The 17,757-nt window shown below is 35.3% G+C and overlaps 1 protein-coding gene across 2 annotated transcripts in view; it reads right to left on the bottom strand.

Moving 5' to 3' along the window:
- The window catches only part of LOC136040141 (zinc finger protein OZF-like), a 28,775-nt gene extending 11,519 nt beyond the window's left edge, over positions 1-17,256 (bottom strand). Inside the window, exons 1-2 of one of the 2 annotated variants that reach the window (XM_065724252.1) lie at positions 17,160-17,256; positions 4,587-4,687 (exon numbers count right to left, since the gene is read on the bottom strand). In XM_065724252.1, the coding sequence (XP_065580324.1) occupies positions 4,587-4,629 (43 nt within the window). In that variant the 5' untranslated portion in view covers positions 4,630-4,687; positions 17,160-17,256. Of the gene's footprint in view, positions 1-4,586; positions 4,752-17,159 lie in introns of both variants that reach the window. The other variant, XM_065724254.1, reaches the window with a different exon arrangement.
- Positions 17,257-17,757: the final 501 nt, after the last annotated feature.

Below are 17,757 nucleotides of genomic sequence, written 5' to 3' on the forward strand. Positions count from 1 at the left end.
TTTTTGCTGTACCTGCTATCACAAAAAAGCAATTTACTGCTGCATGCACCAAACTAGTGCACTCTATCAGGGGATGTTTAGATAAGCATGGTCAGGTGATCGTTATGGTTGACTATAATTGTAATCTGAATGATAATGCTAATGCAAGGACTCAAATCCTTTTATCCACTTTTACGGATCTGCAACATGACTTGAATGACTGCTCCTTCACCTATGTCCATAATTGAGGCTCTACTAGCTCTTTGGTTTGCTTTCTCTGTTCTAACAATATACAAGCGCTCGATAATTGTCACGTTGACACCGCCTTATCAGTTTCTGATCATTTTCCCATATTCGAAGGGACTCATGTTGAGAATAGGTCCCCAAGTAAAAGAACGTGGTATTCTAAGTATGAATGGACCAAATTGACTTAACTTCATAATCAAGCGTTCTTGACAGTATTTTAACTAAAATTAAAATACCATTCCAGCTCCTTCAGCAGAATGCATATATATTAGCTAGTCTTAAGTTTTCAGATGGTCTCTTAACCCCGAGCTTGTACGAGCAAGTGAAACTTATATGGTATCGTATTTCGACCGATTGTGTCAGACCTCTGTTTGGTGTTGTTAACGACGTTAGACTTTATACTAAGCGTAATTTTCCTAAGATCCTTAGTAAACATAAGGCAGATAATATAGACAAATATAGTGATAGGCTGTAAAGAAAGCCTAATGAGAAATGACGGTTCATTGGCTTAATGAACACCGAATGCGAATCAAATGACTATACCTCACCCTTGAACATGAATTGGTCATATATGACACAAGTCAGTTCTCACCCCCTGATAGTCCTTTACAAGATAAAATTTTCTCAGCGCTGGATATGTCCTTGGGTTATTATGAATCTCGTCCAGGGTTTCTGATAAATCTAAAAAAATTAGTCCATGTATTTTGAAACTTCAGAGAAAATATTCACGTGGAATTGACCAGTTGTGTGGCAAGCATATAGTATATGACGATTTAAATCTGTTACACCACCTGGGAGTACAGTTTCAGACAATGTTCAATAGTGGGTTAGTTCCTCATGTTTTTTGTGCTGTTGTTGCGACCCCTGTGTCTAAGAAAGGAAAAGATCAAAATAAGTTAATTTTGTACCGAGCTATAACTGTTTCACCAGTATTATGTAAATTATGAGAGCTCTTAGTTATTGATGAGATCACCCGAGTTTGTTCTATGCCAGACAATCATAATTTCTAGGTGAAAAGCTTCGCAAGGCATACGGCCTGCTTGTTCCTTGCAAAGCACGCTATAAAAGAAGAGTGCTTTCTAAAATTTATAACGCGTTTTCTGCGCCCCATATTTAAGCATTGTCACCTTTTTGGAATGTTTTTAGTATGTTTTTAGTATGTCAGATAAAGGAGCTTGTCGGTCGATTTTTTTTCGTTACGCTAGGTTCCTACTGGGTGTACCTCTGTGGGCTAAAAATCAACGCATGGTTTCTGTATATGGGATTGTCGATCCGCTTGCTGTTGTCGCGGAGCGTAGCTCACGCTTTGAACAGAATTTGGATACTTCAAATAGTTTATTTAGTGCCTTTTTATAAATGTTTTTCCTTTTGAGGTTGTTTTTTGTTTCCTTCTTTTTTCCCTGTATGCTTCATTTGACACCATTGTCTGTTTATTGGGTTAATAAAGTTTCATTCATCCATTCATCATGATATATAATCGCCATTTTGGCTCCGTAATTATGACATCATTTAGAATTTTTCTAAGGGAAAGATCTAAAATAGTTCTAAAAATTGGTTAGAAATCTTAGAACCGGAAGATGATTTTTCGGCAGTTTTAAGAAAGCACTTAAAACGCTGATATGTATTTTTCTTTTTTTCTTGTTTCTCCAGACTAACAGGTGACTAAAATCACGTAGAGATCTGTGAGATTTTGTGATAATCCTAGTGTGGATAAGAAAGACTGGGAAGATTTAATAATTTTTTTGTAAATTGCCATGATCAAAAACCTTTAACCAAACATATATATTTTCTCTTTCTTTCAGAGCTAAAGGGGCAAAGATATATGCAGGGGCAATGAGATGGATAATGAGGGCAAAGAAAACTTAGAAATGATCTAATATTCCCCAATTTTCTTGTTCGTAATTGCCTTTTTTTAACTGGATATTCCTAAATAGACATAATATCCAAAATCCTGTTAAAATTCAGTTTTATCTTTGTTCAATTTTTGGGGCTATTAAATACAATATGCCTCAATATGCAGAGCTATAAATAATATAGCCTCAATTACAATAGCACCAACTATTAATTATAATATGTATTATGTGTTTGTGGCTATGAATTATAATGACCCACAATAATAGGGCAGGTATTTGGGGCCAAATAGATCAATGACGCAAATTTTAATGATTGCAATGATTTTTGCTACGAAATCGCCTACAGACTGCTTTAGGTATCTGATTGACTGGCCACATTTAAAAACAGAAGGCTGTAAGAAAAGAGTGGCTCAATCCAGCTTTCTAGGAAAATACTGAGAGAGAGGTTGAGATGACTAAGGTATGTTCTGCTGATGAAGGTCGTCCACGGTTGGGGTGGTCTACCTTGATCGTTTGGAACGTCGGTGGACGTGCAACAGGTCACTTAAAAAGGTTTTTTTTTTGTCCGAGGCTTTTTATTATTATCAATCATAACCTGGTAAAAGAAGCTTTGTCGGGTGGTTAGCCCTACAAAACCTATACATCCATTGCCATGCATCATTAGATGGAAAACAGTGCCACCTGCCAACACACATCATTACCACATCTTCAGCATGGAGGTGGTGCCCCATAATGTGTTAGGATTCAGCACAAGTACCTCTTACCATTGCAAATTTTCAAATGTACCTTCTTATCCGTTAATGAACAATTTGAACGGAGTGAAGAAGAAACTGATGCAATTATATAAGAGTAGAGGTTCAATTGTACATAACTGGTAGTTGAAAAATCTTATCATGTTAAAAGAAAGCCCAAAAGTAATGGAAATTTTTATAACTGAATAATTCCTTCTTCTGCAGCTGCTGAACAACTATTTTCAGCTCAAGCACATCTTTTAAAAAATACTTGATACAGTACTTAACATAAAGTAAAAATTTTCTGGAGTAGGCGAATTGGTACCTATGCTCAAGTAAGACTTTTAAATTACTTGACACAACACTGGTGGTAGGAATAGAAGCAGTTGCAAAAGTGGAAATACTAGCATTTAAATAGTGTCTTTTAGTTGGTTCAACATCCTCTTCATTTCTCCCTGAACCCTAATACTTAATACTCTATGCAGTTTATGACAAATTCCTGATCTGCCATTCTGACAGCCTGCATCAACACAGGGTGTTTTAATTTAGGGTGATATCCCTCAGCATTCCCAGGCAATTTGAGCTTAATGCTTTATGTCCTAGAAGTGGTAGTAGTTGAACCCCTCATCATGCCTTAATTCAATTTAGCTCCCAAAGCAATTCGTGAGTTTCAATTTAACACCCAAAGAAATTCTTGGGATACTAGTGATAAGCTCTTTCGACAATCTGCATGCAAATTAGTTGGTCATTTAGTTCAGAATTCCTCTCAAAATGTCCTGCAAGTTTCAAACTTATACCCTAAGCCGTTCCTGAGATATTACTGGAACATCTTTTTGACAATCTGGATGCTTAAAGTAACTTTTGATTTAGTCAAACATTCTGTAAAAGTTTCACCTTAGTAATATTGTATATAGGAGCAGTAGCTGTAGTAGTACAAGCAGAATGCCAATATTGCCTCTTTTTAGTCATGCATTACCCTCGACATGTCCTGAAAGTTTAACTTCATACATTAAAAAAATAAATGTGGTTATTCTGAATTTCGAAAAGTATGTAAAGCAAAGGCCAAAGTATGGCTCGTGGAGCGAGGAAAAGGTGATAGGTCAGTCACTTTTGTTTAAATTATTTTATTTAAGCTTCTTTCCTCCACATAGAGAATCCTTATAATTAAACAAACACACGCATTAGCATAATAAGCACCAATAGCGTCATGACAGAGAGCTTTGAGTGGAGGAACTTGGGGTATGGTGACTTTTCATGGGCACAAGTTTGAGAAAACAAATATGGAAAAGGTTTGACCAAAAAAAAAAATCAGGGAAAGAATATTACGAATTTAGGAGACCCAAAGCCAAGATACTACACATATATTTAAACATTTATGTTTTTTCTGCAATGTCAGTCTAACTTGAACATCCTAATGTTTATATTAAAGTACAACCAGTTTGTTTATAGAAGCATTCTAGAATGAAACGAAAAATCAAAAGAGATAATTATATATATTCAAACAATTATATGTTTGAATAAGATAGAAGCTATCTTATTCAAACAACGATAAAGAAAAATACCAATTTGATAATGTCTTAACCACCCAATATTTAAGACACAGAAATTGCAATAAAACACAAAAATGTTTTCAATCAATTTTTTGATTAATACAAGTGTCAAAGATTATTTCATCCATTTTCAAGTAAAAGAAGCCAACAAAGTGAAGAATAGCAATGACTGTCCTAATTTTCAAAAAATAACATAAATTGGCTCAATCACTAAGACAAACAATTACCTTGCTTAACAGTACTGATGCCCAAGAGGTCAGGTGTTTCCATGTTTCACCAATTAAGTCAAATACACAGTGAGTGTCTCCTAGTCCAGACAATTGGCAATCTGTAGAAAACGAATAATTAGTTAATTCCAATGTCACATCTCCAAAATAGAAGGCTCAGAAATCCTGCAAAATATTTGGAAGGTACAATTGAAACATAAAACATTGCTTGGAAAAAAGATGGAATATAAAAAGCATAGATCAACATATTCCAAAATCAAGATCAATTTATTGACATTTCTATACATTATAGAAAGGATGCCTCAAATAGCTGTCAATGCTAAGGTGCAATGATGGCCTGGTGCGAGCAATACTTTCAAGTTTTGCTGATGTAAAACAAGTTTTTCACCGTTTACAATGGCAACAAGTTTTCACCGTTTACAATGGCGGTGAAACAAGTTTTCACCGTTTACAATGGCTGTAAAAACAGAAGCATATTTGACACATGGCGGGAAATAAGGAATTGTAATAATCAAAAGGTGGTTACGAGTGAAAAAACTGTTTGTTAATTAGAACAAAAGACTGTTCAGGCTATATGGCAGAAGAGTAAATTACTATCCATGGATTAAGAAATCTAGTTAGAAACTGTACATATAAAAATGGACAAATATTGTAAAGTATATTGGTGTCATGATAGATGAAAGCCTTAGTTTTAAAGATCATATTGCATTTATAAGTAGTAAATTGCCCAAAAATATTGGAATTCTGCTAAAGCTGAAAACTTTTTCCCTCAAAAGGCTATTAGAGTGATATATTTTTTTCTTATTCGTCCATATTTGTTGTACAGCGTGACACTTTTGTTGTAGACGTTCACTAGCCATTTATAGGTGCTCCCTGTGTTACAAAATAAAGCTGTAGGAGTTTCGACTAATTATTTGTCCCAGAATTCGGTAAGATCTAGGCATCATCAATACAAATTTTTCCATTTTTTGGTTTGGTTAAATTTTATTTAAATTGTTTATGTATAACATTTTCTTTAATGTGTTACCTACATGTTTTCAGAATTTTATAAAGAAAGGGAACGTAGTTATGAAACTAGAAATGTTGAATTGGTTAGAACACCGATTCCAATTACTACCAGATCTAGCTTTCTATTAGGTATATCGTCCCTGAAGTCTGGACCAGGCTGCCGGAGGAAGTAAAAGGTAAGAAGGCCCATGAGGAATTCCGTGCTCTTTGCGATGCCTTTATTTTAACCAGCATTGTAGACATGGATTAAGAGTTTGATTTAGGATTCGCTATATAATTGTGAGTGTTAGAGATATAGATTTGTGTGTTGATTGAGGTGAGTACTGGTATGTGTAAGGAAGCATGATGAACTATAGAATATGAGTGAGGGATTCCTTTAAGTTCCTTATGGATATATTATTTTTAGAATCGCTGATTAAAAGTTTAGTAGGGATGGGGGAGGGAAAAATGAGTCGGAATTTTTTTCCCAGGGAATTGTGTCTCAAACACACTAATTTGCATTGGGACCTATTTTAATCGTAAAAGATGTTGTTTAGTTTTGTTAGTATTACAGTGAACTTGGGTAAATCCGACCCTTTAACGAGTTTTTGTCAGCTTAATTAGGTCCCAAAATCGTTTTGGAGATGCTTGTATAATACAAACTATTTGACGACGCTCTTGGTCATAATAGTACAGGGTGACCCAAAAAAATGCGTACCCATATTTTTTTGACGAACTTCCTTTCAGTTGCAGGACGTGAAAAGTGAACCTATGGATAGCGCTTGCAGCTATAGTAGCCCCAAAAATATCTTGGACAAATCAGCAGAAGATATTCTCACTGGAGCCTTATTTTGTGATAAAATCATACCAGAGTGTACAGATTCAGTTTCGAAAATGTTTCCATTGTCGCAACTTTCCACTAAAGCCAACGATTGTTAGTTGGGTTACGAAGTTTAGAGAGTATGGGACTGCAGTGGACTTGTTCTAAAGCCACAGGGGTAACTTATTCAGGCAGGAAAAAGAGGAAAACATTGCTGCCGTGAGGGACTCAGTAGGAAATCACTGCGTAGACACAGCCAAGAACTCGGAACAACAAGGGAGTGCAAGGATATGCAAGGAATACAGGGACAGAAGAAAACATTGCTGCAGTAAGGAACTCAGTAGGACGCAGCCCTAGAAAATCAGTGCGTATCCAAAGCCAAGAACTCGGAATGGTAAGGGAGCCACTGTGGCGTGTTCTTACGTTTAGTTGAATGGTGAGGGACAGTGTAGTCCGTCACTGCAGCAATGTTTTCTTCTGTCCATGCACTCTCTTTCCTGCCTGAATAAGTTCCCCCTGTGGCTTTAAAACATAAGTCGACTACAGTCCCATGCTCTCTGAAGTTTTCTGAGAGTACCAGCAGGCAAGTCGCGGAAATCTCTTTGGTTCTTTGTCTGATTAATTAGTATGTGGTAAATTATGTATAGTGTGTATTGTTAACATTGTACACAGTTGAGAAATACATTAAAATATAGGTGAGAACTGCCAAAACCTAGCCACTTGTTTACGAGGGTTAAACCCGACCCGTTGTCAGAATTTACCCTGCATGGGATAAGTCGGACATGTCAATAATGTATACTTCATACTTAGAACACTTTTACTTTTTAAAATACTTTAACTTTCTAAAATGGTTAACATAACACTGGTCAGATGCAGAGCTTGAGATTTGGTATTTAAGGTCATTGACCATCCCTTATTTTAGAAACCACTTGTTTTGACTTGCCCCTCCCCTTCCTCAAATAAATTTCTGCACTAACCCGCCGTATAGTCGTCCGTTGCCAAATCGTCAAGAATTAAAGTGCACAATAAAATAATTAATGACATCACTTATTTAGTTGCTTTCAATAGAATTTGTTTTTTTTACTTCACTTTGTGGAATTTACAATATTTTGGTCCCTTAGAAGCAAGGAAATTTTGGCCCATAAGCCTAAAGATTTACTACTGGTATACTTCTGCAGATTCTGGTGATAAGAGAGGCACTCCTTTTTCAAAGTGAAAAGACAGCCTATAAAATATTTCACATTTTGGGAACTATGCAGGTGTGTATTTTCTTCACTTTATTTTTCAATTATGTAAATCAAAATAATTTTTACATCATGTTGACGATTAGTGAAAGGTTTATGTCAAAGTAAAAATATATTTTGAAATATCTGAGAAACAAAAAAGCACCAAATATCTTTCATATACAATGAAAAAATTAGAGATTCTAAATACATTAGGAAGAAGCCAACTCCCTCCCATACCACAACATGAGTTGAAACCCTTCAAAAAAGAAAACTACCTCCACTCCAGGTTTTTTGTCCTTTATTCTCTGATTTGATTTAGTTTCCTAAGTGGTGTTGTGATAAGAGCTAGAAATTTAATTCAAGATAATGTTTTTTTCTCAAGACCAGATGGAATAGTAAGGAGCGACCCAGCTCAATAGTAACCAAAACTCTAAAAAATTGAATTTTGATATCAATAGCTACATCAAAAGAATCGCATTTAATGCTGATTTTAAATATATAAGTTTCATCAAGTTTAGTCTTACCCATCAAAAGTTACGAGCCTGAGAAAATTTGCCTTATTTAAGAAAATAGGGAGAAGCACCCCCTAAAAGTCGTAGGATCTTAACGAAAATGACACCATCAGATTCAGCGTATCAGAGAACCCTACTATAGAAGTTTCAAGCTCCTATCTACAAAAATGTGGAATTTTGTATTTTTTGCCAGAAGACAAATCACGGGTGCGTGTTTATTTGTTTTTTGTTTTGTTTTTTTTCCCCAGGGGTCATCGTATCGACCAAGTGGTCCTAGAATGTCGCAAGAGGGCTCATTCTAACGGAAATGAAAAGTTCTAGTGCCCTTTTTAAGTGACCAAAAAAATTGGAGGGCATCTAGGCCCCCTCCCACGCTCATTTTTTTCCCAAAGTCAACGGATTAAAATTTTGAGATAGCCATTTTGTTCAGCATAGTCGAAAACCATAATAACTATGTCTTTGGGGATGACTTACTCCCCCACAATCCCTGGGGGAGGGGCTGCAAGTTACAAACTTTGACCAGTGTTTACATATAGTAATGGTTATTGGGAAGTGTACAGACGTTTTCAGGGGGATTTTATTTTGTTTGGGGGTGGGGCTGAGGAGAGGGGGCTATGTTGGAGGATCTTTCCTTGGAGGAATCTGTCATGGGGGAAGAAAAATTCAATGAAAAGGGCGCAGGATTCTCTAGCATAACTATAAGAAAACAATGAAAAATAAACATGAAAACGTTTTTTCAAATGAAAGGAAGAAGTAGCATTGAAACTTAAAACGAACAGAGATAATTACGCATATGAGGGGTTCTAAAAATACTTTAGCATAAAGAGCAAGGTATTTAGGAGGAGATAAATACCATGCTCTTTATGCTATAGTATTTTTAGTAATTTCAACTATTTATTGTACGGCCTTTCTGATTCAGGGGTCATTCTTAAAGAATTGGGACAAAACTTACGATTTAGTATAAAGAGCGAGGTATTAACGAGGGTACAAACCCCCTCGTATACATAATAAAAATATAAGGTTATGAAAGTTTGTTACGTAAGTTAATTCTTAAGTTACGTGTATTTTTTACTAATAAAAACGTTCATTAAAAATTAAAAGTTCTAGTTGCCTTTTTAAGTAACCGAAAAATTGGAGGGCAACTAGGCCTCCTTCTCCACCCCTTATTTCTCAAAATCGTCTTATCAAAACTAAGAGAAAGCCATTTAGCCAAAAAAAGAATTAATATACAAATTTCATTTTAATAATTTTTGTGCGGAGAGCCAAAACCAAACATGCATTAATTCAAAAACGTTCAGAAATTAAATTAAAAAAAAACTAATTTTTTTAGCTGAAAGTAAGGAGCGACATTAAAACTTAAAACGAACAGAAATTACTCCGTATATGAAATGGGTTGTCCCCTCCGCAATCCCTCGCTCTTTACGCTGAAGTTTGACTCTTTGCCACAATTCTACTTTTTAAAACAATTAAAAGCTTTAGCGTAAAGAGCGAGGGATTGCGGAGGGGACAACCCATTTCATATACGGAGTAATTTCTGTTCGTTTTAAGTTTTAATGTCGCTCCTTACTTTCAGCTAAAAAAATTAGTTTTTTTTTATTTAATACAAAAAAAAGGCCACTAAACTAAAAAAAAACCTGTCAGTAGGCCTACAGGATTAGTTTAGAAATCTAGTCATGATTCAATTTTGACTAACTTTGATGTTATTTCTATGCATGTTATTACCTCTTGTGATGTAAAAAATATGAACTCAATTTTCAAAGAAATAGAGAAGACAATATGAACCAAAAGAACTCCAAAGCAATATACATAAAGAACATCATGCATCCTTGGTGTACTTGCAAAAATTGAGGTGTCAATTTGTTCCAATTCAACAACAAAACTTTTACCTGTCTAGTTTTTTCCTGGAATTTGTTCAATGGCTTCAAATAGCTTTTTAATGAAAGACCATGTCTGATTTTGGCTTGTTGATGGCATTATTTCTAGGTAAAATCATAGAGACATCACTCAAAACAACCTTAAGACATCCTTAGACATTAGATTCGATAATGAAAAACTATATCATCATGAGATTTAAATTCTCAAAAAGTCTTTTTAAGCCTTAAGCGTTTGATCCAGAAGAATCCTACACAAAACAATAGATATAGTCTATTCATTCCTTCCAACCACCCCTAATTATTTCAAAAAAAAGAATTTGAAATATCCCTAGCTAATTGTATGCCACAAATATTTTCCGAAGCTCAGAGAGACAAAGAACTGAAGAAATTCAAGTTTTGTTCAGCTTGCCGTGAATTTCTCATTGTCTTACTGAAATTTGTTATAAAAAAAAGAAAAAGAAGTGTAGGCTAACTAAAAGCACCTCTTTTGAAATGCTTTTCAATGAAAACATTTAATTTCAACAAATTCAACACAGAAATTCAATTGTTTTCTGCAATAACCATAACTCCAGTAAAAATATAACTACAACCTAAATGTTACACTAAAATTTAAGCAAAGTAGAACTTGTTCAGCTACAAGGATAAAAGAAGCACCATTCTGGGTAGTCCTATTTTTGGATTCTCCATTTTATTGATGTTGTCTGTATATTAAAACACTAAAAAATACTAGAGAGGCTATCTAATTCAAATAAAAAATACATTAGTCAAATTAGACCACATTTATGAAAGCTTTGAATAGGCCTTGGATTAATTGTCTATGATAGGCCTAATGTATATCTATTTGACTTTTTAGCACCTTTATTAAAGCCATCAAAGTGCTTATCTATGCTTCCAGGGATAAAAAATTGAACAAGCCGTTGACATTAAAATAAACCTTATCATAAAGTTATTTTGTTAGTTTTTTATGGCACTTGGTATTAACCAAGTGACATATAGCAATCACAAATTCTGTTGGTCTGTCGGTCCTGGTTTTGCTACTTTAGGCACTTCCAGATAAGCTAGGACAATGAAATTTGGCAAGCGTATCAGGGACCGGACCAGATTAAATTAGAAATGGTCGTTTTCCCAATTTGATCATCTGGGGGAGGGAGTTGGGGGCCAGTTAATTCGTAAAAAAATAGAAAAAATGAAATATTTTTAACTTATGAGCGGGTGATGGGATCTTAATGAAATTTGATGTTTGGAATGATATTGTGTCTCAGAGCTCTTATTTTAAATCCCGACCGGATCTTTGGAGGGGAGAAACCTAAAATCTTGGAAAACACTTAGAGTGGAGGGATCGGGATGAAACTTGGTGGGAAAAATAAGCACAAGTCCTAGATACATGATTGACATAACCGGAACGAATCCGCTCTCTTTGGGGTAGTTGGGGGAGGGGTTAATTCTGAAAAATTCGAAAAATGAGGTATTTTTAACTTACGAACGGGTGATCGGATCTCAATGAAATTTGATATTTAGAAGGATATCGTGTCTCAAAGCTCTTATTTTAAATCCTGACCAGATCTGGTGACATTGGGGGAAGTTTGGGGTGGGGAACCTAAAATCATGGAAAACGCTTAGATTGGAGGGATCGGGATGAAATTTGGTGGGAAAAATAAGCAAGGTCTTACATACGTGATTTACATAATTGGAACGGATCCGCTCTATTGGGGGGGGGGGAGGTTAATTCTGAAAAATAAGAAAAATTTACATATTTTTAACTTACAAAGGAGTGATCCGATCTTCATGAAACTTCATATTTAGAAGGACCTCGTAACTCAGAACTCTTATTTTAAATCTCAACCGGATCAAGCGTAATTAGGGGGGGGGGGGCAGTTGGGGGGACCGGAAATCTTAGAAAATACTTAAAGCAGTGAGATCTGGATGAAACTGGATGGGAAGAATAGAAACCCGTCTAAGATATGTGACTGACATAACCGGACCGGATCTGCTCTCTTTGGTGGAATTGGGGGGGGGGGGGGGGTAATTTTGAAAATTGAGGTATTTGTAACTTACAAAAGGGTGACCAGATCTTAATGAAATTTGATATTTAGTAGGATCTTGTGCTTTAAAGTTCTAATTCTAAATTCCGACCAGATCCTGTGACATTGGGGGGGGGGTTGGAGGGGGAAACCGAAATTCTTGGAAAATGTGAAAATTGGGGTATTTTTATCTTACGAATAGATGATCGGATCTTAATGAAATTTGATTTTTAGAAGGAATTCATGTCTCAGAGCTCTTATTTCAAATCCCAAACCAGATCTTTTGACATTTGGGGGAGCTGGAGGGGGAAATCTTGGAAAAACACTTGGAGTGGAGGAATCAGGATGAAGCTTGGTGGATAGAATAAACAAATGTCCTTGATACGTGATTGACAGAATTGTACTGGATTTGCTCTCTTTGGAGGAGTTGGGGGGAGGGGTTCAGTGGTTTAGTGCTTCTGGACGTGCTAGGACGATGAAAATTGGTAGACGTGTCAGGGAGGTGCACAATTTGACTTGATAAAGTCGTTCTCCCAGATTCGACCATCTGGGGGGCTAAAGGGAGAGGAAACATTAGAAAAAATGAGGCATTTATAACTTACGAGTGGGTGATCGGATCTTAATGAATTTTGATATTTAGAAGGACATCATGACTCAGAGCTCTTATTTTAAATCCTGACCGGCATTAAGCCTCTTATTTTCCTTTTTAAATCAATCTATTGGTTCATAGAATTTTGATAGAGCTCATACCATATGATCTCTTGGCTCTTAGCTCTTCATGCCTTGTCACAAGTGCCATATGAGCTCTTAGCTCTTGTTTTTATTATGTACCATAGGGCAAAATGAGCCCATTTCAGGGGCATAAACTGTTAAAACGCAAGCAAAACAATGACAATAAGCCTTACATTTGGCAATCTAAAAACGTCTTTTTTGTTCTAATATATCTCCTTCAGGAGAGCAACAATTCTCTACTGCTACCTTTGTTCTTAAGGTCAATATTTTATAATGTTGAATGGACTTTTATCAATATATTTTTAATTTTATTATTCAAGAATGATGGTCAAGCTTAGGTCTCAACCCAAATATTTGAAGTGTATTTTTGCATTTTTACAAGCTGTGATTATATTTATTTTTTCATTTTTTCTGTCTTTTTTGCTATACAAAGATAAGTGATTCAAAAAGCCTTCCAGGTGTCTTATGTACTTTTGCACCTTTCTTTTATAAAACAAAGACTGTTTCAGATCATTAATATTCAGAACACATGGATGAAAATATGAAAGAAGATTTGCCTACACCCAAACTTGAAAAATGATTTTTTGTCATTCTTATTGAAAAATGTGGGGTAAAGGGTAAAAATAGTGGCTCTCCAGAAAAGGACATGTTAAAACAAAACTGAGATATTTCAGATTGCTAATTTTATGCTTTTTATTTATTTTTATTTTCATTTCAAGTCCCTTCCTTCAGTTCATCTCCATCCTTACTCTAAATAGCCCTAGATTATATACACAACAAGTAAAAATATAAAAAAAAAAACTGCATCATTAAACACCTTTTTGACATTATTATGACCCCCTCTAAAAAAAAAGGAAAAACACATTCATGCACTTTTTTTCTGGCATCCTTTAAGGACCCTTTTGATCTACAAAACATCCCTAAAAATGACAAATAATATTTCTAAGCTTGTGTTTATGAATATACAGCCCAATTGTTAAATTTCTGTGAATCCTTAGCAAGCAGTGTTTGTTAGCTAACCATTCCATTATAACTCTGCTAACAAAACTAACAACTACATTGCAGAAAAGTGCCCTTGAATAGGTAAATATAAGAGCACTACTATATGCATATTTTTATGCTCCTTTACACATGATGTAATTACCAAGCTCTACAAAGGACTGTTAAGGCCATGTTTGGAGGTGGGGACCATCCTGGCCACCCCTTGATTCAAAAAAGGCAAGGTAGTTCTTGAGCAAATCCAACAAAGTGCCACTAAGCTGATTGCCGATATGGAAAACAAGCCCTACAGTGAACAGCTGAGGGAACTCAGCCTCCCCTCTTTAGTCTACAGGCAGAAACGTGGGGATATGATCCAGGTGCACAAACTCCTCTCTACCAATCAAGGAAATGAGCTCCTGGAGATTGATCATTCCCACATAACACAAGGATACCGAAATCAAATCTGCAAACTTCATGCAAGGACAGGAACAAGATGAAGCTTCTTCTCAAACCAGATTGTGAACCTCTGGAACAGCCTCAAGGAGAACACTGTTTTTGCTGAATCAACAGATGTATTCAAATGCTGTCTGGATGCAAAGTGGAGTGACAAACCGTGGAGGTTTGACTGGGATGCACCAGAATCTAATCAACCACATATGCAACTGTCATCACAAGGAGTGATTCAACAGGATTGAAAGTCCTCATTCCACTCCAAGCTGTGATTTAAGGTAATGATAATTCTTGACTTTGCAAACTTTAGAGAGGGGGGCTCAGGACCAGACAAGTCTTATTGGCAAAAAAGTATTGTAAAATTCATATTTAAACACTTTTTGAGCTCTTAAAAATGACAAATTTTCAATTAAAGTAAGAGTTATCGGTCATTTCCCAACAAAATAATACTATGTTTTTCCAGTGCTGTTTTCTTGGTTGTTTTCAACAAAATAATACTATATTTTCTCAGAGCCAAAATTATTTATAATAATGTTAGTTTAGGTTAGGTTGGATTGGGTCAAAAATTGCTTAAATTTGAATTTGCAATAGAAGCAATTATTATATTTGTAAAGAACAAAAAAAGGGCATTGAGTGGTATGTTCACTTTATTGGTAAGTCAATAATATTGATAATCATATATTTACCATATTTTCATCTAGGCTGATTAAATTATCAGTATAATCCAAGTCTCAGAGAGTATTACTTCCCTCTGTTTCCCTGTTACCTTTGCTGTGCTTCTTAGGACAAATTCCAACAAAATGACCAATATAAACAAGGATAGACTGCAAGGATAGAATTTCCAATTAAGTGCAAAACTAGCTAATAGCCTTATTTCCTACCTTAACCACAGCAATGTTGTTTTACTGAATTGAAACAACCAATTTAATGTATTTACCTGTATAGCCTAATATACAAGAATAGCTTTGCTAAAGCTCTTCTATGAGCTGACTCAAATGTTTGGTCATAACCTATAAAAATGAGAGTAAATAGGTTTGATGACTCCAGTACTTCTTTGTTATTTATCTCAGAGTGAAAATTTAGTTGACACATCCTCTATATTTCCTAAAACTATACTATCTTTTTCTTAAAACTTTATCTGAAGCATCTCTAGGTCCAAAAATCATTATCATGCTGAATGATTTGCCTCTTATAGAAACCAGACTAGTGTCTTCATAATTACCATAATCACACTTATCATATTTGTCAGGGAGGTGTTTAATTAAAGTTTTTGGTAAAATTCGTGTTAATTGACTTCTTGCTATCTCAGAAAGGGTTTAGGTTAGGAAAATGAAACTTTCAGGGATGAATCTATAGACTAAAGTATGTCCAGGAAGGTATTTTGAAGCAACTACCTCCACTCCTTCTCCCTCTTAAGGGCCCTGACCTTTGATGACCTTTAAAAATATATGTGTTATAGAAGTGAAACCTTGCAAAATCGATCTTCTGCTTAATTGAAGTACAACAAAATTGTTTTCAGCTTCATAACTTTGCTCAACTCCATTTCATAAGGTATTAAAGATATGCAAATACATTTCCTAAATTTTGAAAAAAAACATTGATATGACTCAAAATTCTACTCAAATAACAGGAATTGCATTTTCAGAACTAAAGGCAGAGAAAAAGCAACTAGTAACTGAAAATTAAGGTAAAATGTTGTTTTGTCAAAATTTCAATAGGTATAGACCTGTCATGTAGGCAAATTTTAGAGCCCTCTAGAGGGAGAAGGAGTGGAGGTGGATACTTTAAAATACCTTCCCAGGACATACTTTACCCTGTAGACCCGTCCCTGAAAGTTTCAGTTTCCTAACCTAAACCCTTTCTGAGATAGCAAGAAGTCAATTAACTAGAATTTTACCAAAGTTTTCTATAAGAATTGATTTTTATACATAAACCAGTATTATCAATGGTGAAGATCTTTCCATTACTGACTTACAAATTCAGTGAACATAGGCCTGCTTGGTGTATTTTTGATACTCTTATAAATATAATATTTTTTTACTGGACATCTAGTCTTAGGCCCTTTATGGACCCTTAAAGATATTAGCTTACATTTTCTCTAATTTCTGCATATAGAAAAGGGTTAAAACCTTGGTCTAAAAGCTACATTTTTACTTAAATAGAATTTGATAAGTTTATATATTCTAGCAGCATTGATTATTCATAATCTATTTAGACAAAAAGGAAAATCAAATTTTGGATATGCTTTAGACACAGTCTACATTGTTTTTGTAAAATTAAAGACTGAGTTTTCTCAATTAAGAACAGTGTTTTCTTAGTGCTAATGTTTTATCAACAATACAATAGTTAACACAGAAAAATAAGTCAAGGCAGTATATGAAAATTCATTATCCCTAACCTAGACTATTGATTTAAGATCAAATTGTAGCCTAAGTATGAAATCAATAATTAATTATTTTTTAAAAAAGCCATAAGTGTTGACAAATGTATTATCTTTAAGGGTCTATAAAGGGTTTTTACAGTAATCAGGCTAATACCTCAATAGTCTATTTACCATAACCACCTTTACCTATCTGTACTATGTACCAACAATTTTATCTGCCCTACCTTACAATCTCAAAAAATGGGTCAGTTATTGAGGAGATTCCTGCTATGATTTCTGAAGCTCAGGCAAAATAGTATTTGTAACTCAAAAGAGTGGAAACTTGTGCTGGGTCAAAAAAACACCAGCGCCATCTAGCATCTGGCGAAATTTGGAATTTTTTAATTATAATTAATTAGCCATCATATTACTACTCAAGACCTAGCGATATGTACTAAGCCTAATTACGTTAACAAGACAATTAGGCATAACCCTTTCCCATCATAAAATAATAGACTAGGCCTTATATGTCTTTGAACAGTAGGTGTAGGTTACCCTACCCTAAACAGCCAAATATTTTATTTTTGTGACTTAAAAAGAAACTTCACCGTAAAGTGATATAAATATACACATCAGGCACAAAGAGCATGGGAAACTACAAGTTTTCAATTCTATTTGGTTGGGCCTTTGTCCAGTTCAACTTGATTTTTTCTACTTATTTAAAGACATTTTAATGATTTCGCCAGCCACTGCGCCGCGCCTGGTGCTAGCAGTTTTCAACTCATATCTTTCCATGTTAAATTGCCAAAATTTCCACTCTTATAGTATCCCATGCTCTTTGGCTCATGCTTGAAGCTTAGGATAAACGAGCAAAAGCACCAAATTTATTGGTACCATGAAATTATTTCGATTTGAAGTCTATATTACCATGTACGTAGCTAGCGTTGGGCACGGGCAGGTCAAGGCCGACGCTGAGACCCTTTTACCCTTCGAGGCGTGACGACAGAAAAGTGAGCAGAAAGAGGGTGAGTGAGTTGGTGGCAAGAGTTGTGGTAACCGCCGGGCGTTCCCCTTAAATTGTGGGGACAAAGTATTCAATCTTCAACCCTTCCCTTTCTTTTCTCGTAAAGAAACCACCAGTAAAATGGTGGTTTCTATACAAGTATGTCCAATTTTGAATTTCTTGCAGCGGAATATTACGGAAGA

Source organism: Artemia franciscana, chromosome 20 (genome assembly GCF_032884065.1).
Source record: "Artemia franciscana chromosome 20, ASM3288406v1, whole genome shotgun sequence".
NCBI lineage: Eukaryota > Metazoa > Arthropoda > Branchiopoda > Anostraca > Artemiidae > Artemia > Artemia franciscana.